The sequence below is a fragment of the Meriones unguiculatus genome, chromosome 12, assembly GCF_030254825.1.
Source record: "Meriones unguiculatus strain TT.TT164.6M chromosome 12, Bangor_MerUng_6.1, whole genome shotgun sequence".
Lineage (NCBI taxonomy): Eukaryota > Metazoa > Chordata > Mammalia > Rodentia > Muridae > Meriones > Meriones unguiculatus.
This window is the reverse complement of record NC_083360.1, coordinates 1,711,783-1,730,743: the sequence shown is the minus strand read 5'-3', so window position 1 is coordinate 1,730,743 and position 18,961 is coordinate 1,711,783. Positions and strand designations below refer to the sequence as shown.

The window sequence follows — 18,961 nt, the reverse complement described above, 5'->3', positions numbered from 1 at the left end:
AGAGGAATGCTATGACTGAGTACTGCGGGGTAATGCTCCAACTGCGGGTATTTTCTTTGATACAATAAACAGAGGAGCACTTGTTTCCCAATTCAAAACACTGGTGTGCTTGCTGCAGTCTTCTTCAAACAAGTTTACTTACTTGTTTGAAGTAAGAAGAACATCCCCTTTGCCCTCTATCTTTTGTTGTTTTGTTCTGTTTGACACAGTCTCACTGGCCAGTCTCAAAGCCACAATCCTCCTGCTTCAGCCTAAGCGCTGAGACAGTCCTGTCTACCATTCCCACCTGATTTTTGTTTATATTTTCTTCCTTTTAGACAGAAAATACGTTTCCAACCTTTAAAAGCTTATTTGTTGTACACTTTAAGATTCTGGATTTTACCCTTTCCTGAGCACAAAGATGCTGTAGTGACACTGGGGACTTCTGGCCGTGAGGTGACGCATTTCCTGGTTCTCTACCACTCTGTAATGTTCCAGGCTCTTTACAAGGAGGTCTGGGCAGACTAGTAATCATGAGGACTCGGTACCCCGAAGCCAGAACAGTTTCAGGGAAGCCCTCCTATTTCCCTCCTAAATGTCATTCCTATGTGGTCAGACTCCAGAAGGGCTCTCTACACCTCCCCACCCTGACATACTCCAGCCCCGACGTCCCCAAAACTAGAGCTCACCTGCTACTCCGTGTCACTTCGCTCTCTCTTCACAGGTGTCACAGGCACGTCCCCGTTGACACTCTCAGTCCCACTGACAGACATCAGACTTCTCCGCTCCTTCTGGTTTGACCTGTGCTCCACTTTCGTAACTCTGAACCTGAAAGAAGGAATGGGGGGTGGGGTGATGGGCTCTGCTTCTCCAGGAAGCAGGGAGGCGAGCAAACCCAGGCTAACGGGAGAACAGCAACAAAGTCCCCAGTGGACAGGAGGCGTCCAAACCCTGCCCCTGCAGAGTCCCACGAAACCAGTTTATGGAGCACAGAACGGGCACAAGACAACACTTAGGCTGATCTGCTGAGTGGCCTCAGGGTTGTGGTTTCCAATGATGGCCTGGGCAGGAACCACAGAACTCTAGGGACCAGGAAGAGCAACCTACGCCGCAGAGGACGTAACCAGGATGGTCACTGCAGAACCACCTCCAGCAAATACACACCTGCCAGGCAGGAGCCCAGAGGTGACTCACCACTGTGAGTCGTTTCTGCTTTTCAAAGCCAAAGTTAGGTTAGTTTTCACACGAGCTGAAGAAAAAGCAAATAACTTAGAGAAGAGGATTTCATTAAGAAGGGTGAGAAGAGTCAAGGCAACTGACTCTGCTGTCTTTCAAGAGCAGCAGCATCAAACCCTCAGAGCCTTCCAGTAACGACACTTTTATACTGATGGTCTGAACCTCCTGTAAAATGATCTAAAATAGAAATGGACTACTTTATCCAAAACGAGACCACCACCACACAGAGGGAATGTCTGGGAGAAGGGAATCTGTCCTGACAACCTGGAAGAGTCGTAAGGGCTGTAACAATTAAACACTCGTCATCTCCAATGGCTGAGAGGGGGTGGATATTGAGCCCTGAAAAATGCATGCTGGAGCTGAGCTGAGAATTTCCAGTACATTTTTTCACGAGAACACAGAACGTGCTTTGTCCAAATGGCTTTGGGTTCTCATTCACTGCATTCATGAATCCCCTGACTGCCTCTTAAGTCAGAGGTTGTACCGCTGTGCCGTGAGTGGCAAACGGCCCTCAGCCACGTCCTTGTGGTCACTGTAACACAGGACAGGCTACACCCAAATTAAAATTACATTAATAACTTTTTTAATATAATTTTTATTTCTTACCATTTATTCACTTTGTATCCCAGCTGTAGCCCCTCTCTTAAAACTGACAATGTTCCTTGGATGCTTATGAGCCCCAAACTACTCTAAACCTTTCCTTAAGGCACAGAGAGGCCCTGAGGGATAGCCTCCTCAGTTTGGGCAGGAGGAAACTGAGGCACCAAGTGACATAATAGTCTCTAAACTTGATCAAGGTAGATGCAATGCATCCAGGCAACTCTTCCTAAACATCTGTCCTAACCTAATGTCAGCACTTACCAGCCTAACTCCTGCAAGCGTGGGCCTTCCCAGTGTGATACAACCTAGGCTAATGCCAGCACTTACCAGCCTAACTCCTGCAAGCGTGAGCCTTCCCAGTGTGATACAACCTAGGCAAAGCATTTCCTGCATAAGCTCTCAAACTGCACAAGCGTCCCCTGTAGTGACAATTTTTGCTTCCTTAACAACCCAGATGTTCTGTGAATATGTTTTTAATCCAGGTGTGGGAGGATGTGGGGCTGCTTCAGACTGTCTACAGCCACTAACTGTGATTTGTCTCATGCTCTGGGAGGGTGTCATTTTTGCCAGCTGCAGATAGTTTATGTTTAGAATTCTGGGTACTCCAGAGAGGGCATAAATGCCAGAGCCCCAAGAGGGGCTGGAGGCACCCCTTCCCCCAGCTACTGTGGTTTGTTGCATTTTGTCAAGTGGCCACGCACAGAGACAAGTAGAAGAAATTAGATATCCTGCCGGTGAAGGTCAAATTTTCCCTCAAAGAACTCAACGCCCCTAACCAGCAGGAAGTAGTCTAAAGAGATCTATGCACCCGTTCCCCTCCACCATTCTTTCCCATCTATCTAGAGTTGGGGGGTTGGAAGGAATTGGGGCGGAGAAGGGTAGGCGATATAGAAACCCAATAAAGTAGCCAAAGAGCACAGCTATAGTCGCCTGCAAACCGGCTCACGTCAGTCTCAGTACCGTGTCCACCAAGCAGGACGAGCCTCACGTCACACGTGGGTCACAAGGAAACGATGCTCTGGACTGGGGTACCCAGGACACAGCAGACGTGGCCGCAAAGAAAGCAGCCACTGCATCTGGTGTGGATCGTGAGTGGCAGGGACTGGAAAGTTCTGGACCAATCTGTATTCCTCCATTCTTTTTTTTTTTTTCAATGCAGTTTATTCAGGAACATTGAACAATCCTCGGACCCCGGGGAAAGCCAGCCCACAGCTTAAATAGCCTCTGGGTAGCCAAGCCAGGCGTGCCACGGGGGCAATGCAGATAGGTCCACATACATGGAAGCAAGCCAGATCCTCGGCCTTAGCCAAATGTGGAGTTGTTCGTGACAGAGAGCACTCACCATCGGGAAGGTGGAAGGCGGAAAACAGCTCCATCTTTAAGGCATAGCATTCTGCAGCTCTCTACAGTTCCCCCTTTTTGTTTTAGACGCATCAGGCAAGAGTAGAGGTCTGATCTCTGATATTAGAGATCAGTCCTCCATTCTTTATGCATGGCAGCAAGACATTTCCTGATGCCGTGGCGCTTTGGTGAAGACACGCGATTAACAGGAGCCAGTGGTGTGCGAGTCAAACGACACGGACAACCCCCAGGCTGGTCTCAACCCCTTCACAGTGCCTGCCGCCACATTGTCTTTAAGACCTGCAGAGTCATGAGCAGAAGGGGCCTGGGGCTGGGTACAAAGCCATACGCTGACCTGATCACCTGTTCTAGGCTCTCACAAGAGAGATAGGAACAGATTCTGGACACACTTGAAAGCCTGGGCTCCATATGCTATACTGCAGAGAGTAATCCATTACTCACCTTAATTAATATGTGTTCTGTATGAGCTTTCAAGAGCTGCCTGGTCTGTCAGAAACATCCAGGATCCAGACCAGTCTAAGAAGCCAGACTTAGGAGAAATTACCCCCAAATGAAAAGCTAAACCCATACCCACGGCAAGCGGGCCCTCCAGGAAGCGCCAGGACCCCTTACCTGCCCACAGAGAGAACGGTGACCTCCCCTTGGCGCCGGGCCCGGCCCTCTTTGGACTTGTTGGTGGGTTTTATGAAGTGCCATCGCTTGTGCCTGCAGCGCTGACACACGTCCCGTTCGACGGCGCCTCCCACTGTGTGCAGGTGGTGACCGCAGACATGCTTCCCAGGGGTGGCCCCTGGCGACAAGGGCCCCGGACTCACAGGGGGGCTTCCTGGCGTGCTAGGAGTGACCGGGCTAAGGGGCAGAAAAAGAGAAGGAAAAAGGTAAAAATGGCTTAGAGGAAATCCCAGTGAAGGCAGTCATCCTGAGATGCAGGGAGGTTTCAGCAGACAAACCCTTCAATTATTCAAATCAGCTTTGTGCACTGGCCCTGGCAACAGCACTCAGCTCTCAGGCCTGTCTAGTGACCGTTTACGCCAAACAGTGTTGGCAACGGGCTGGAGAATGAGCCACCGTTTCCAAGGGTCACACACAATTTGACTTCCCAATGTTAGACTCTCTTCCAAAACTCCCACCCTCTTTCATGTAATCACACTGATTTTGCACACAGAGCCAAGACTCTGCCTGGAACTCCACACAAGATGCCTTCAATGTGCATGGGAAGGAAAAGAAGAATCATCAGAAGACTTAAGATGGTGAGAATATTAAATCCAATCTATTACATCGAAAGGAAAAACGTCAAAGTTAAGACACAGAAGGTGGTGCTTGAAATAGATGTTGACGTGGTTGCCAATAAGAGTAGCTAATCGTCTCCTAAAAATGCCTGTGTATTAATGTAATAAATCAGAGATCTGTATGGTGTATGCACTGGTTTCCTCACCATCAAAATGAGGACACTGAGGCTCAAAGAAGCCAAGTATCTTACGCAGCATAAATAGCACCTACATGCTTTTGATATCCAAACCTAGCCAAACCTAGAACGTCAAATTGCTGAGCACGCCCCGCACATACACACTCATGCCCACAGCCACACACAGTGCTTCAGAGATGATAGTGACCACTTGGGTCACCTAGAAGACCTTTGGTTGGACTAGCTAAGACACACAAAGCAGAACGCTAGATGCAAAACAGCAGCTACTTTCCTATGCTTGCTAGAAAAAGAGAAATTCAAACAGGGCAGGGCTAGACTGACCTGAACCAGCCCTCTGCCACACCTGAGATCAACACCTAATCCTTAAGATGCTCAGCAAGAGCCCCAAAGCCTCAAGAGTGCCGGCAGAAACCAGCCTCTGGATTGCTGGCAGCCAGTGGACTCACACACTTCGAAAGCAGTCCAGGCCACACTCCAACTGAGGAGAGCCAAAACAGTGCAGACAATAGTTCCCAAGTGGGCTTTAGGAATGCCCTTCGAGGCGCTCCAACACAGGCACACAGTAGGACCTGCTGGGTAGAACAATGGAGTTGACACCATGCCGTAGAAACAGATCTCATCTAACTGCACTCAGTCCAGTATTCACCAAGCAGCAGTGATTACAAAGCCCAATCGCAGGCCACAGCCAAGTGAGTCCAGGGTACCAAGGAGCTAATATGTATTGACACCAGGCATCTGTGGTCAAAGGTAGGAAATATGGTCGTTGTGTCCTGAAGAGTACCTCCAGGGCGTCCTGAGCTTGCGGCTCAGTGTCTGGCACAACCCCTCTAACGTGCACACCCAGCACGGCCCGTCTGACAAACACGTTCACGTTACAGGTGACTTCGCAGGGGCCACATCCAAAGCAGCCGGTCCTACTTAGCATGCCGTTCCATCCCTTCAACATCCTGCCGCTGTTTGCATATTCCTGGCCACCCAACCATTCCCAGGTGGCCTGTCTATGCCACGACCTGCTTGGAACACCTGGCACAGAGGGCAGGTCTTTCTTGTTGACCTTCAGGTCCCCAGAAACCCACAACTCCAGCCCGTGCCCATCTCTTTTCCTCCCTGGCTGAATCCTTTCAGATCAAAGACCTGTGACTGCCTTGCTCTTTCCAATACTGTATCCCACACCCAGTCAGTGCTCCTCATGAGGGCCATGGAGAACCATCAAGACATAGTCGTCTGTAACTAAAAGAGAATCTGGTGCTCAACAGCCCTAACCATAACCAGTAACACAGAAACAGATGGCAAGCAGGCACTCTAGACAGACCAGGGTATCAGCTAGATACAGCTGTTCATAAAGGTCATTCAGGACCCAAAGCGCTCCGTCTCCCTGCTAATGATCAGACAATGGACCTGGAGCTCAGTTAACCTCCCATCAACAGGCAGTCACTACACACGGACGCAGGACACAGCCGCTCTCAAGCTGTGCTTTCACTCTCAGCCACTCACCTCACTTCCTCCTGAACTACCACTTACCACAAGTGTTCTCAGCCGGGGTTGCTGGGAGCCAGGGTGGCCCAGGCCTTTCTCCGAGGCCCTGATGTATGGAGAAGGAATGTAGCTCCTTGTCTAAAACCAGGGATATGCTTGGCAGAGCCAGTACTGGCCTGGACGCAGGGCCTGGGAGGAACTGACTTCATCCAGAAAGCTCAGCTCTTCCAACCCTGAGTGGTTTTGGTTCTCAGTTCCATGGCCACTGTGTGGTCAGTCTATGGAGCACTTGAGAGATCCTGTGTTCTCCTTGTACAACATTGCTTAATTGGCTTCCTGCTGACTTCACCCCATCGTGTGAGAGCTTTCCACTGACTGTACCCCATTCTCCCCAGGAAAGCTGTATATAAGATGGTGTGACTCTTAATGAACTCGCTTGGCATAAGCCATCAGCTTACACAGGGCTCCTGGTCCCAGCTTTCTGTCTTCTTTATCTTCTAATCCCCAGCTCTTACCCTAATGGTTCTAGACCCCACTCCTTGAGCTGGGGTCACGGGGCGATGGTCTCCCAGGGAACATGGAGAGTGTGTGGAGACATTTAGGATGTCACCCACCGAGCAGAGATGGGGGCTCTGTTCAGTGGCCACCTTGTACCAGTCATTACTCGGCAAAGACTTGTTTGACCCCAAATGACAATAGTGCCCAAGGCTAGAGGCCAGCTCCAGCTGAGCAGAATTCCAAAGTCATCAGCCCAAACAAACAAAAACTGTCTCCTATCTGCGGGAAGAGACGAACTCACCTTTCAACGTCACACACGCTGTTGTCAGCCACCATAGCTTTCAAGATATCTGCATTGGCTAAGAAGAGAAAGAGAAAAACAATGTCACACACGCCATTGTCAGCCTCTATAGCTTTCAAGGTATCTGCATTCGCTATGAAGAGGAAAAGAAAGAGTTAAACAGGGTAAACGCGCACAACCACAGTCACGAGAGAAAGTCAGGAGAGAAGGGCTTCACGAGAGCCCTTCACTCCTTCCTTCCTTCAGTTCAGAGAGGAGCTCCCAGAGCCCCAGAGGAGGGAGGCAGGTTTATTCTCCAGCTGTCTAACTGCCTTTGCTCTGCTCTTGGAATCCCAAAGCCCCTAAACCAGGGCAAAAACTTCAAATTCATGTGACACAGGAGGGTTTATCTTAGACTCTCAATGTTCATTCTCACATCCCAAGGATGTGAACTGTCAACAAGAGCAAACCGACCCTAAGCTTCTTAGGCTCCACCCACACCTTCCTACTTCCTGCAGAGTGCTCACTCACAGGCTGTTGTGAATGTCAAGTTTCTTTTGGCTATTTAATTGCCAAGGCCAAAAGCTATGACAACTCCTAACCTTTTCCATTGATTTTTAAAGCACTGTTCTCATGACTAACCACCATAAATTTTCCAGAGAGGAAAGAATAAAAGAATTGCTATTTACCACGTGAGGCAATAGTGGCAGGTAACATTTTACACATGACAACCCCAGAGAAGGGCAATTAACTCGAGTTCTAACTCTGCCGCTGGAAGTGGCCAGACGCAGGGGTCCAGAGGCTGTGTGTGCTTCGCAGCCTGACTTCCTCTTCGCCCCACCCAGTTCTTTTTTCCTCTACCCATCCTCCCATGAAAATACAATACAAAGATTTACAACCGCTACGACCTATGGCATATCTACTGCCTTATACATAGAGAGAGTAAGTCTGTTGTTGTTTCGAGTTGTATTTTGTTTTGGGCTCCTCCATGACCTGTAATTTTCACTACCTTGGGAAGCAAGATAGAAGGGGACTTGGGGAGGGGAATGAGGAGTAGAAAGAGAAAGGGTGGGATTAGGAAGGGATGAGGGAGGGGCTACAGCTGGGATAAAAAGTGAATAAATTACAATAAAAATAAATAAATAACAGAAAAAAAAAGAAATATTAAACATGTCATCCCTTTCCTTAAAATGTACTTTTTTTTTTTTGCCTTTCACAACTGTGAGGGTGTCCAAATGCACTGCCAAACACAAGTTTTGATGTAAAACCTCTTGTTATTAAAAAAAAAAGACACTAAAATTAGATCCACCCATACAATAAAAAAAATAATGATTCTGAAAAACACACTTCATAATCTTGTGATACGAGTCATTTTCCCTTATGACTAATAATGAGGATTCTGGAAAATAATTTTCTTTCAGATAATAGATTGGGGTGTTGCTTTGGCTATGATGTGGTTGGTCCCCCAAAGGTTCTTGTGTTGAGTGCTTGGTCCCCATTACAGCTTCTATCAGTGCTAATATTGCTATCCTTGGCACCGTACCCTTTGATACTGTTCTCCCAAAGGTTAGACAGGTGGAACTCTGGTCTGACCTTTGAGAACCGAGTGAAGGTGATCAGGTTACACTGTACTCCAGAAGTCAGGCAGCTCTTGAGATGCTTTCTCCCTCAGTTCCCAAGAGAGGGTAAATGCGAGGGTTGGGGATGTAGCTCAGCAGCAGAGCGTGTGCTTAGCTTGTGTGAGACCCTGGATTCGCACAAGGAAGAAGGCTCGCTCTCTGGTTTCCTGCTCACCACGTGTTCTTCTTCCTTTCACTCATGCTCCCAACACGTCGGTATCAATGAAGATGTGCCCGGCCGGGTGGACCCTCAGCAGAGTCCAAACCATTCAGGCTCCCTTGGACTTCCATCCTCCAAACTGAGCTACAGAAACCATTCTTCTTTCAAAGAGCACTAGCTTTGTATATTTCATTACACATAACAGAAGGTGAAATAACAGAGATGCATAGTCTCATATACAGCTTATATAAAATACACAATGAATAGCCAGTTTGTACTTTGCCATCATTTACCAAACTTGACAAAATAGAAAAAAATAACGACAAAGGGAACAATGCCAGTAGAGCTGGCTGCAGTAGAATTTACAGTGATAAGCATTCCAAAGAGAATCGCTTGAAATCACCTGAGAAAACAATTCCCTACAAATGATGAGTGCCTATTAAATAAAATTCCAAATTATTTACTTAATGCATCCCAAACCTCTACAAAGTAAGAAAACGCCACTGACACACAAACACCACTCAGTCTGGCTCTACAGAGAAAGGTAAACTAAGAGAGAGCAGCAGGCATTAGGAAGAAAAGGATTAGTGTGTGGGGGTGCCAAAGAGCTCTTAAATCCCTGACAATTTCTTCAGTGAAATCTCCTGAGTCAAATAGAAGTCTTTTGTTATTCATAATGAGCTACTTGATCAGAACTGAGTCTAAGATAATGAGGCGAGTCAGGGTGGAGCCAGTAATCAGAAAAGCCCTGTGATGAAAGGGCAGCAACTTTCAGCCCCAGCACCTAGCTCCGATTCCTGTCTCCATGCCTCTCTTCCAACCAGTTGTTATTAAACCGCTAAATGTAACAGTACATGCCTGAGTCCCTGAGCCATTCTAGCAAATCAGCAGCCTGAGGAACGGACTACAGGAACTCTCAGAGTCTCACTGTGTGGGTTAGAGGGACGGTCAGCATGTCAAGTAGACGAGTCACACTGCCTCCCAGGCAGTCAGGTGAAGTAAATGCTACATGGAGCTGGCATTCAGAGTGAAGAACTGCTTGGGCTGGAAGTCTGCACGCATCCTACATTGGAAGCACTAGCACGGGCTGGAGACATGACTCCGTGGTTAGGAGCACAAGCTTCTTTTTCAGTAAATTCATTTGATTCCCAGCACCCGTGCTAACTGGCTCACAACCACCTCCAACTCCAGCTACCGGGAGATCTAACACCTCTAACCTTTTCTGACATCTGCAGGGACACACACACACACACACACACACACACACACCAATATAAGATGTGCCTGCCCAACAGGTCAGCTGCTATATCCAACCCCCGAAGGACAGCAACCTGAGCTCAAATTAATTTCTAAAATGAAAGAAAGGCACATGCTTTAAACCCTAAGCAAGAATGCCACCTTGGTACTCGGGAAGCCATCAAATCCTTCTAAGTGTGGACAACTGTCCTTTCCTTCAGCATCATTTTCATTCTCTTTCTCTGGCTTGAATCTATATTAAAATCCTAATAAACCCAACTTTACTTCATTACGAGAACATCATGACTACAGATTAAGTTTACCCACCTGACAAATTAAAAGAACAATGCAGAGACGGCTCATATGTTTAAAACTATGTGATGTGGGGTAAACACGGGGCAGTGTTAATGAAGAGTGGGTACTTCATCCTGATTCTTCTTTAGTTTCTTGAGAAAAGTTTAGAGTGTAGTTATAATTTGTAAACACAGAGTGTCCGTCTTGGAAAGCAACGCTGAAGTCTAAATGGAAATGAAGTTTGAAGATGTGCTAACTATGGAGACAAGCCGGGACAAGGTTCTTGTTCCACGTAACGGAGACGTTTAGCCTCAGAGTCAGCCTGAAAACACAGACTGGTGGTCGTATTGCCAAACCCTTGCCCTGACGGAAAGCCTCTGCAAGACAAGCATCCCTGTCTTTTTGTTCTTACTCTAGAAACGCTCCTGCTAAGCGAGAGAAGAGCACTGCGTGGGTAAGAGAAGGCGCCAACCGCGCAAACTGAAACCCTGGAGCCTCCTTTCTCCACCTGTGACTCGGGTATAGTGGAGTGTGGAAGACTAACAGAGACCTCGCACTACTAGGTCTAGGCTAAGACAGAGCACAGCGGAGAGCAGGTGGAAATCTCAGCCCGCACCAGGTGGGGGCTCTTGCTGAACAGTAGGGGGAGGGGTCAGAGAGGGGCTGACAGCAGAAGGTGGAATATGCTGGCGGGACAAGGAGCGCCACAAACCTTAAAAATCATGATGAGCAAAGAGTCTGCTCCGGTTCAGGTGTGTCCTAAAATCTATTTGTGTTGGAAAAATCCCCCAAAGTCATACTAATGGCATGTGGAGGTGGGGCCTGGGGGTGACTGGGTCGGAAGGGCTTGGCCCTGATGAACACACTGGTCCACTCCTGGGTTCTTGGATTCATGGCTAACTGAGAGTGGCTTTTTCATAAAAGCAAGCTCTTGTTGACATGATTGCTCTGTCTTGTCATCAGGTCAGAATGTAGCAATGAAAGCCCTCTCCAGATGCCAAGCAGAGGCTGGCCCCATGCTTAAACTTGTTGGCCTCTAGAACTGTGAGCTAAACAAACTTCTCTTCTTTATAAATCATCAAGCTTGTGGTAGTCAGCTATAGCAACAGAATACATTATTAGAAGGCTAATTAAAAGACAACCCCCAGCATTCAGAACAATGACTCCATTTAATAACTGAATCCTTCACTATAAAAGTTGGCTTAAAATACATTTCATAAGGGTGAGCACAGTGGCACAGGCCTGTAATCCCAGCATTTAAGAAGTAGTGGAAGGATGCCTAGGGGCTCAGGACCATCCTTGGCTATATACTGAGTTCAAAGCCAGACTGGACTTCATGAAACCCTCTATAAAAAAAAAAAAAAAAAAAAAAAAAAGAAAGAAAAAAAGAAAAAGAAAAAAAGGACACTTATGTCCTAATGCTTAAGCTCCTCAAAGAAACAGGTAAGATGTGAGATTTTTCTTTTTTCCTCAAAGTTTTCACATTTAATAGTGGATATCTTAGAAGATACAAGCCATCGAGGCAGAAAGCAAAGCAGCATTTGCAAAGTTTAGAGAGGAAAGAACGGGGAGAGAGACATACAAATTTCAGGGTGGGGTGTTGAGGAAGCTCTGGAATAGTGGTGACGCTTGCGTGGCACTTGGAAAGGACTTGAATAGTACTGAACTCTCCACTTCCAAATGGGTAAGCTAGTAAAAGTGTGTGTGAGAGAGAATATGCCTATGTACACAGAGGCCAGTCAATGTGGGTTTCTTTCTCAACCACTCTCCTCGTATTTGGAGACAGGCTCTCTCGCTGAACCTGGAGCTCAGCGGCTGGTTGGATGGGCTGGTAGGCGCACCCCAGGACCCCGCCGTATTCATGTGCCCAGTGCTGCTGTGACAGGCACTTGCTGACACTCTCCAGCTCTTACCAGGGTGATGGATCAAACTCATGTTCTCCAGCTTGTGAAATAAGCTCTCTACCCACTGAGCCGCCCGTCTCCCCAGTCCTCTAAAACAAATGTTATGATGTGTGGATTTTACAATTTTTAAGTGTGAAAACAAGAAACAGGTAAGATGTGAGATTTTTCTTTTTTTCTTATTTTTTATTTTATTTTTTTATATTAGTTACAGTTTATTAACTTTGTATCCCAGCAGATGTGAGTTTTTATGACATCCAGCATTTCGTGTGTGCTATTCCACACAGCCGGGTAGCGAGTGTGAGTGTAACTCTCACTCCCCAGGAGGAACCTGGGGCTTCATGAAGTCATGTGACATATGGGTAAGAGGTGGTGAGGCAGGGTTTGACTGGGAACTACCAACTCTAGAAAGCCCTCAGATAAAAGCAGTGAGAAGCCATTCCAACTCCGACTCAAGAGACTGAGTAAGACTGAAAAGCTCGGAAGCGTTAGGATACTCCTACCTTCATTTTTCATGATGTAGTGGACAATCTGCCCCACGGTGTCACTATTTTCATTTACACTGTCATTCAACTCTAAAAGAGAAAGAGGACAGGAGAGTGTTATAACTGGTCACCAGCAACATGTCAGTTAAACACGTACCTTAGAGCCCAGACCTCATGTTTACGGATCCTCACACGGTGCTAAGCTCCTAGCTTTAGTCCTTCACCCACCTTCCCAAAGCCTGGGCACAACACACGTTTAAAGACTGAAGGAGAAAGGCTCAGGCTGTCCATCGGTCTCTCCTCAAGATCAAATATCCGCTCACTTTGCACGAGACTACAGGAATGCACTTACATCTGTCAGCATCCACTACTCTTATTTCTCCCCGTCACCTTAAGCCCTCGGGGGGAAACAAAAAGAAGGCTAATTAAAAGAAACACCATTTCCCAGGGTTTCATCTAAGTGTAGGCTTGCTCTATACAGTTGGTCTACGGACTAATGTTTTCAACTGAAGAAGCAAGCATTCACGTTTATAAAACACTCTTTTCCTCCTAAACAAGGGCCTAGATTTGGGCACTAGTTATTTGTTAACAAACTCAGTTTACTTTGGGGACCCAGCATCAGTAGTACATGTGACAGTGGGGGAAGGTGGGAAACCTCCACTTGGAAACTGATCTGTACAATTTACTTAGCAGGCCAAGAAAAAAACAGCCTGGATTGGGATGCTGCACCCTGCTTGGGAAGAAGACGGAGCAGGGCAATGACACACTCATGCACCCACAAGTGTCCTCTACACCCCGGGAGCCTTCTGCCCCACGGCTTACGGACGTTTGGGCAGAGGAAGCTGATGGCCGAGCAGACCTCATCGGTTAGAAGGAACAGAGTGGGCGCCTCTGCTGTGTTGACAAACACCAGGGCTGGTTTGCTCGCTCGCTGACCGTGAGTCATCGTGCTCACCCATGTTCCTCGGCCTCAAAGGTCAGTGGGGGTGGAAAAGTCAACAGTCCAGCAAGCTGGCAAGGACTGAAAAGCCTTCCCTCATGGGCCCTGCTGGTCTGCTCCATGGGTGACCTACTCCAAATGTCACGTCTCTGCAAAGATGCACAGAGGGCTGAGCAGGATACAGCGAGCGACGAGCGACCCTCAGCCCATCAGGAGACCTCCCTAGGGCATGCCTGGGAGGAAAGGTCAGTGGGGCAAGCAGGCGCTGGGGGTTTATCCTAACACCACCTACCAACACCCCTGCAGACGGAAGCTCAGCGCCCGACAGCCACACGGAAGCCCCAGCTCTGCTGCACCTCTATGTGCTTGGCCTACATCCGTTTACTGACTAACATCAAGTCCAGCCACATGGATTTCAGCAGCACTCCCCCGGGAATACCAGCACCACAGACCTGATGAGACTCGTCCGTGTTCCCACCAGTCTTATTGGGCTCTTACTCAATAAGTAACAGTAAGGATTACGCTTTATGAGTGGCTGTAAGTGCCAATCACCAAAACACCTTGTCTCCAAATTTCATAACAACCCTTCAAGGTGGAGATTATCCTCATTAAACTAAATGTCAACAAAATTAGAAATAACTATATAGCAGGAATAACAGGCCCACGGCTACCAGGCTCTGAAGTAAATACTCAGCAAGCACTCAGGCAATGTAGGCAAGGCTGCATTTACATTGTAGTAGTCAAACTCTGCTTACCACAGAAAATACACCGTTTTCCTCATAATGAGATGGACTATCCATGAGGATTTTTCTATTTACTACCGGTTCCTTTTTAAACAAAAGACTAGATCGCTTACCTATCTTCTCCACCTTTTCCTCTTCAGCCTCCTGTTCAGCCTCTGTCGTACAGCGGTAGCCTTTCTTCTTAAGCAAGTGGCAGATGAGGACGCCGAGGAGACCCATGATGAAGAACACGGGGACAAGCACATACGCGATGTACTCTGGGTGTCCGTTCCCAGTGTTGTTGGCGGGCGATGACGGCGTCGTCTCTGCTCGGGAGTGTAGCGTGCGGCTGACAGTGTTGTCTACAGAGGGACATCATGGCTGTGTTAGAGGACCGTGATGGCTCTGGAAACATTTCCATTAGGCCAACGTTGTGTGCGCCAAAAGCTGCAAGCTATAAACAGGTCTGGGGCTCCCGATACATGGGGACAAAGGTGAGAGCACAGGCTTGAGCTGAACCGGTCCAAGACCACCTCCTGAACGAGGAGCTCTCTGTAACAGAGGACCGAGAGTGCCCCTCATAGAATAGGCAGGCGCGTGTTAGGAGGATTATCTGTTACAGCACAGCGCTCGGTAGTTATGTGTGAGGATGGGGGGAAGAGGGGCACGCACCAGCTCCACCTTTAGCAGCACTCTGACAAGAAACAGTGATCTAATTCCAAATGCCTCTGCTTACAAAAGCTGCACCCTGACAGCACCTGCACATCTTTCTATGAAGATGAAATCAGTTGCTGCTGGTCAAACACACATGGGTATTTCTGCAGCAGCAAATGATTACCCTCTTGCCAGGCACTTGCCAGAGACACAAGTACACCATACCAAGCCAGAAAGATAGACACCTTGTCCTTGTGTGGCTTATGTTCTAGAAGGATTTAGTGAACTAAGATGGTCACAGCACAAAGAGGGGGGAAAACCAGAGATGGCCTCAGATTTCTGGTCCGAGGTCCAAATAAAAAAATGGAAGCCTGTGCATTTGTTCATTCACTGATCTAAACTACATGTACTGTGTGCCTGCTGTGTGGTGAGGAGGGGGGGGGGCTGAGGAGAGGGATGAGGACACCAGCTTAGGCCCCTCTGTGAGCTGGTAGAGCAGCATGGTGTGGGCATCCAGATCAGGTCACACGAGAGGAATTCAGGCACACTGAGAGACAACAGCACTGGGGACATGTCCGAAAGAAAGGGGAAGCTGTGGCGAGGCTGTGGTTTAGACAAAAGTATTTTAGATCTAGAGCATAAGCTTATCCCAGAGGCAGCCTGAAAAGGCAGAGTAAGAGCCATATGGCCTCTGGAAAGTAAGACAGGGAAAGCCTGGGCACATCATCATGACAACTGTCTAGGAAAGAGAGCAAGCAGACTGCAGAGAAAGCATGTGGTATAGACGGGGAAAACTGTGAGGATGTGGGGAAGAAGTGACCCCTCACTCCAGAGGCTGACTGAAGCTTCTCTCTAGATGAGAAGAACTGCAGCACAGCTAACTGTAGGCTGCTGACACACAGACTGGATGGATGGACAGAGGGACGGACAGGTGGGTGGATGGCTGGGTGAGTGGATAGATGGATGGATAAATGAATGAGTGGATGGATGGTTGATGAAAGGGTGTGGTGGGTAGATGGAAGGAAGAGTGGATGGATGGATGGATGGATGGATGGATGGATGGATGGATGGATGAGTAGATGGATAGTTAGATGGATGGAAGGAAGGGATAGTTGGTTTATGTATATGGATGGATGGCTAGAAGGATAGGTGGATGGCTGGGTGAGTAGATAGATGATGGATGGGTAGGTGAGTGGGTAGGTAGATGGAAGGAAGGGTGGATGGATGGATGGATGGATGGATGGATGGATGGATGGATGGATAATTTTGTTTTGAAATAACAAAGAGCTAGACTTGGGGCCTGAAGATGTATGACCCTAGTTCTCATGACCCTCCTATTTTCTGGGGCTATCAAACAAGACTTTGTAGAGTGAGCCCTTCTACTTTCCGGTATCTGATAACCTACAGCTTTACCTTATTCTTTGTAATCCTGTCAATGCCCTGCTTCCTGAAGAACCTCCTGAGCAAGCCTTTGAAGGTAATAGTTTCAGCACCCATCCAAATGGTCTCTGTGTCTATCGTAAAGACAAATGGAGACTATAAGAAGCCCATACCTGTACACCCCAGGATGTTACTTCCTGAACAACTCTCCTGTTTCATAGTCTGTTAAAAATATTCTTCTAATAAACTCTGGTTCTACTTCACACTGACTCATCTTAAAACTTTTTTCTGTGTTAAAGCCAAGATCAATTTTACCTGAGTTTTGAGGCTGAAAAGATTAAGGGAACTCAGGATGGTGCCAGCAACAGAGTGGAGCCCCTGCTGTCTCTGGTTGATGCCACAGAAAAATTAGCAGCAAATGAAAGGAGGTCAGAGGAGGGTGCAAAGGAAAGGAAAATGCAGCGTTTGGTGAAATGAAGTCTTGGCTCTGATTCTCATGCGATAAAAATGAAGCTTTCTATCGAGTCACCAACCCTGCAAAAGAAACTCTGAAATCAGAAAGCCAGCAACAGTGACGCTTAGCTCAAAGCTCTCTCCGGAATATGTTGGTAAGAAAGGATGAATGTTGCATGACTGTACTCACGTCTAGTATGAAATGAGCTCAGGCCACAACAGGAGCCAACAGTACCACAATGAAGCACAATTTTGCAAACTGCAGCCCATGAAACAAAGGGCAGCTTCTCTTCTTACACTGAAATAACCATGATCTCTGAGCAGTAAAAACAAAACCTACTGGTTTCTTCAGTTTGTAAATAGTTTCATTCATTACTTTTACCAGGCAACCTCTAGAATTTGAGATAGCAATTTTTTAATTTCTCATTCAAAACCACACATGACTTTCAAAGAATTGTACCTATAACAGAGACCTCCCAGATTATAATAAAATTTTAAAATCCCTACTGCATTTTTTTCACTGTTCTTTTTTATAAGTAGACAAGCACACCCCACCGGGTGACAGTTATCTACGGGCTTGGTAGGGTATGTTGTAGCCGTTTTATAGCCTGGGCCAACACACTGTGTAATGCAAGTGATAGGCTGCACCAGCCAAACTTCGTAAGTGCACGGATGGAGGATTCTTCGAATGTATTCCTGCCACTAAATAATGCAGTATGTATACAAAAAGCACGTGTCTATATATACATAGATAGGTACAAGACCACAAACACTTAACTTCTGAGTAAGCCTGCTTCCTTCCCTCCTTCCTTCCCTCCTTCTTTCCTTCCCTTCCTTCCTTCCTTCCTTCCTTCCTTCCTTCCTTCCTTCCTTCCTTCCTTCCTTCCTTCCTTCCTTCCTCCACTACACATTTCATGTCACAGGAACAGCTGAAGACCAAATTGCTCTCCTCAGAGTTGTTGCCGTTTCTGGCAGAAGGTGAAGGTCAGTTAGCAGTGGGCAGCAGGGATGAGAGCAGTGGGGCTCAGAACTGGTGTCACACAGCTCTGAACCTGCTGGTTTGAGGATGTGTCCTCACTGTCCACTTGACATCTAGTGTTCACATACAGAGCTGTGGGGTCTGCAAACAAGAATCATTCACTTAATCTCAATTGTCGTGCAGAGGAAAAGCTGCACGTGCTATGAAATAAATCTGTGAGGCAGGCACTTCTCAAATACAATAAAGCACTGGAGATAAAATCTCAGGCTGCCTGGTAGATGTGAGAGCCCAGCCACTGAGGAGGCATCTCATCTTCAGTGAGCAAAATGTAAACGTTCAGTGCTTGGCTTCATCATCCATAACATGCAGTCAGAGTGACAGTAGGCATGGTGGCACACTGGGACAGAGGCTTTCGCCCAAGGCCAGAGAGGGCCTGTCTCAAAGCACAAAGTGCTGATGGCATGCTTGATGGCTTTAAAGCTCAGCCCCCAGACTTTAGATGCCACACTCACAGACCGGTACGGCCACTGTCTCCTCTCCTTAAATTCTCACCTGTGATTCGTGAGCACAGCAGAACTGTTGGGGGTTGGTGCACTGTTGATGTCTAGACCCCAGGCCACAACAACTGACTTCCTATTTCTTGCATCTTTCGGCATTTGCACGCTGCTCGGAAGCCCAACCTGTCTACGAAGACCAGCAGCAGGCATCGACTTGCCAACCAGTAAACAAGCGGCTTGGAAGCGGATCCGGTAGCCGGGACACTGCGTGGGGCAAGGACAAGACGTCCAGACGATTGCCACCAGCGCGTAGATCCTCACGTCAATCAACGCTTGTTTGTAAGGCACTGAGCGCCGAGGTCGTCTGTGATGCCACAGGAGCAGGCAGAAGTTCTACCCCATGAAGTCATGGGAGGACTTCATTATTCATTTATTACTTATTAGACTGACACGTACGGCACTCAGAAGTGCTAATAAGAGGTTCAGGGGCCATTACTGACCTGTAATACCTGGAAAAGTAGCCACCAACCAGGGGAAGCTGCTTAAAAGTGGATTTAAGGCAAACATACTGACCCCACCTGCTCTTCAGCTGCATTTGCTGTGTCTCGGGTATGCACCAGTCACGTGGCTGTTTGCTGTCTGCATCGGCAGCTCACACAAAGAACAATTCCATTGTTGCAGACAGCTCTATTAGCTGATCAACATTTCAGATTTACAAGCAAGAGTTACCAAGAAAAGTACTGACTGCAGAACCCACTGTGACCTACCCAAACAATTCAATGAA

The 18,961-nt window shown here is 47.5% G+C and overlaps 1 protein-coding gene across 4 annotated transcripts in view; it reads right to left on the bottom strand.

Annotated features, from left to right (window-relative positions):
- The window catches only part of Rell1 (RELT like 1), a 53,871-nt gene that overhangs the window by 9,383 nt on the left and 25,527 nt on the right, over positions 1-18,961 (bottom strand). For 3 of the 4 annotated variants that reach the window (XM_060365285.1, XM_021647713.2, XM_060365287.1), the window contains exons 2-6: positions 14,349-14,576; positions 12,571-12,642; positions 6,879-6,936; positions 3,790-4,026; positions 669-807 (exon numbers count right to left, since the gene is read on the bottom strand). In XM_060365285.1, the coding sequence (XP_060221268.1) occupies positions 672-807; positions 3,790-4,026; positions 6,879-6,936; positions 12,571-12,642; positions 14,349-14,576 (731 nt within the window). In that variant the 3' untranslated portion in view covers positions 669-671. Of the gene's footprint in view, positions 1-668; positions 808-3,789; positions 4,027-6,878; positions 6,937-12,570; positions 12,643-14,348; positions 14,577-18,232; positions 18,377-18,961 lie in introns of those variants that run through there. The other variant, XM_060365286.1, reaches the window with a different exon arrangement.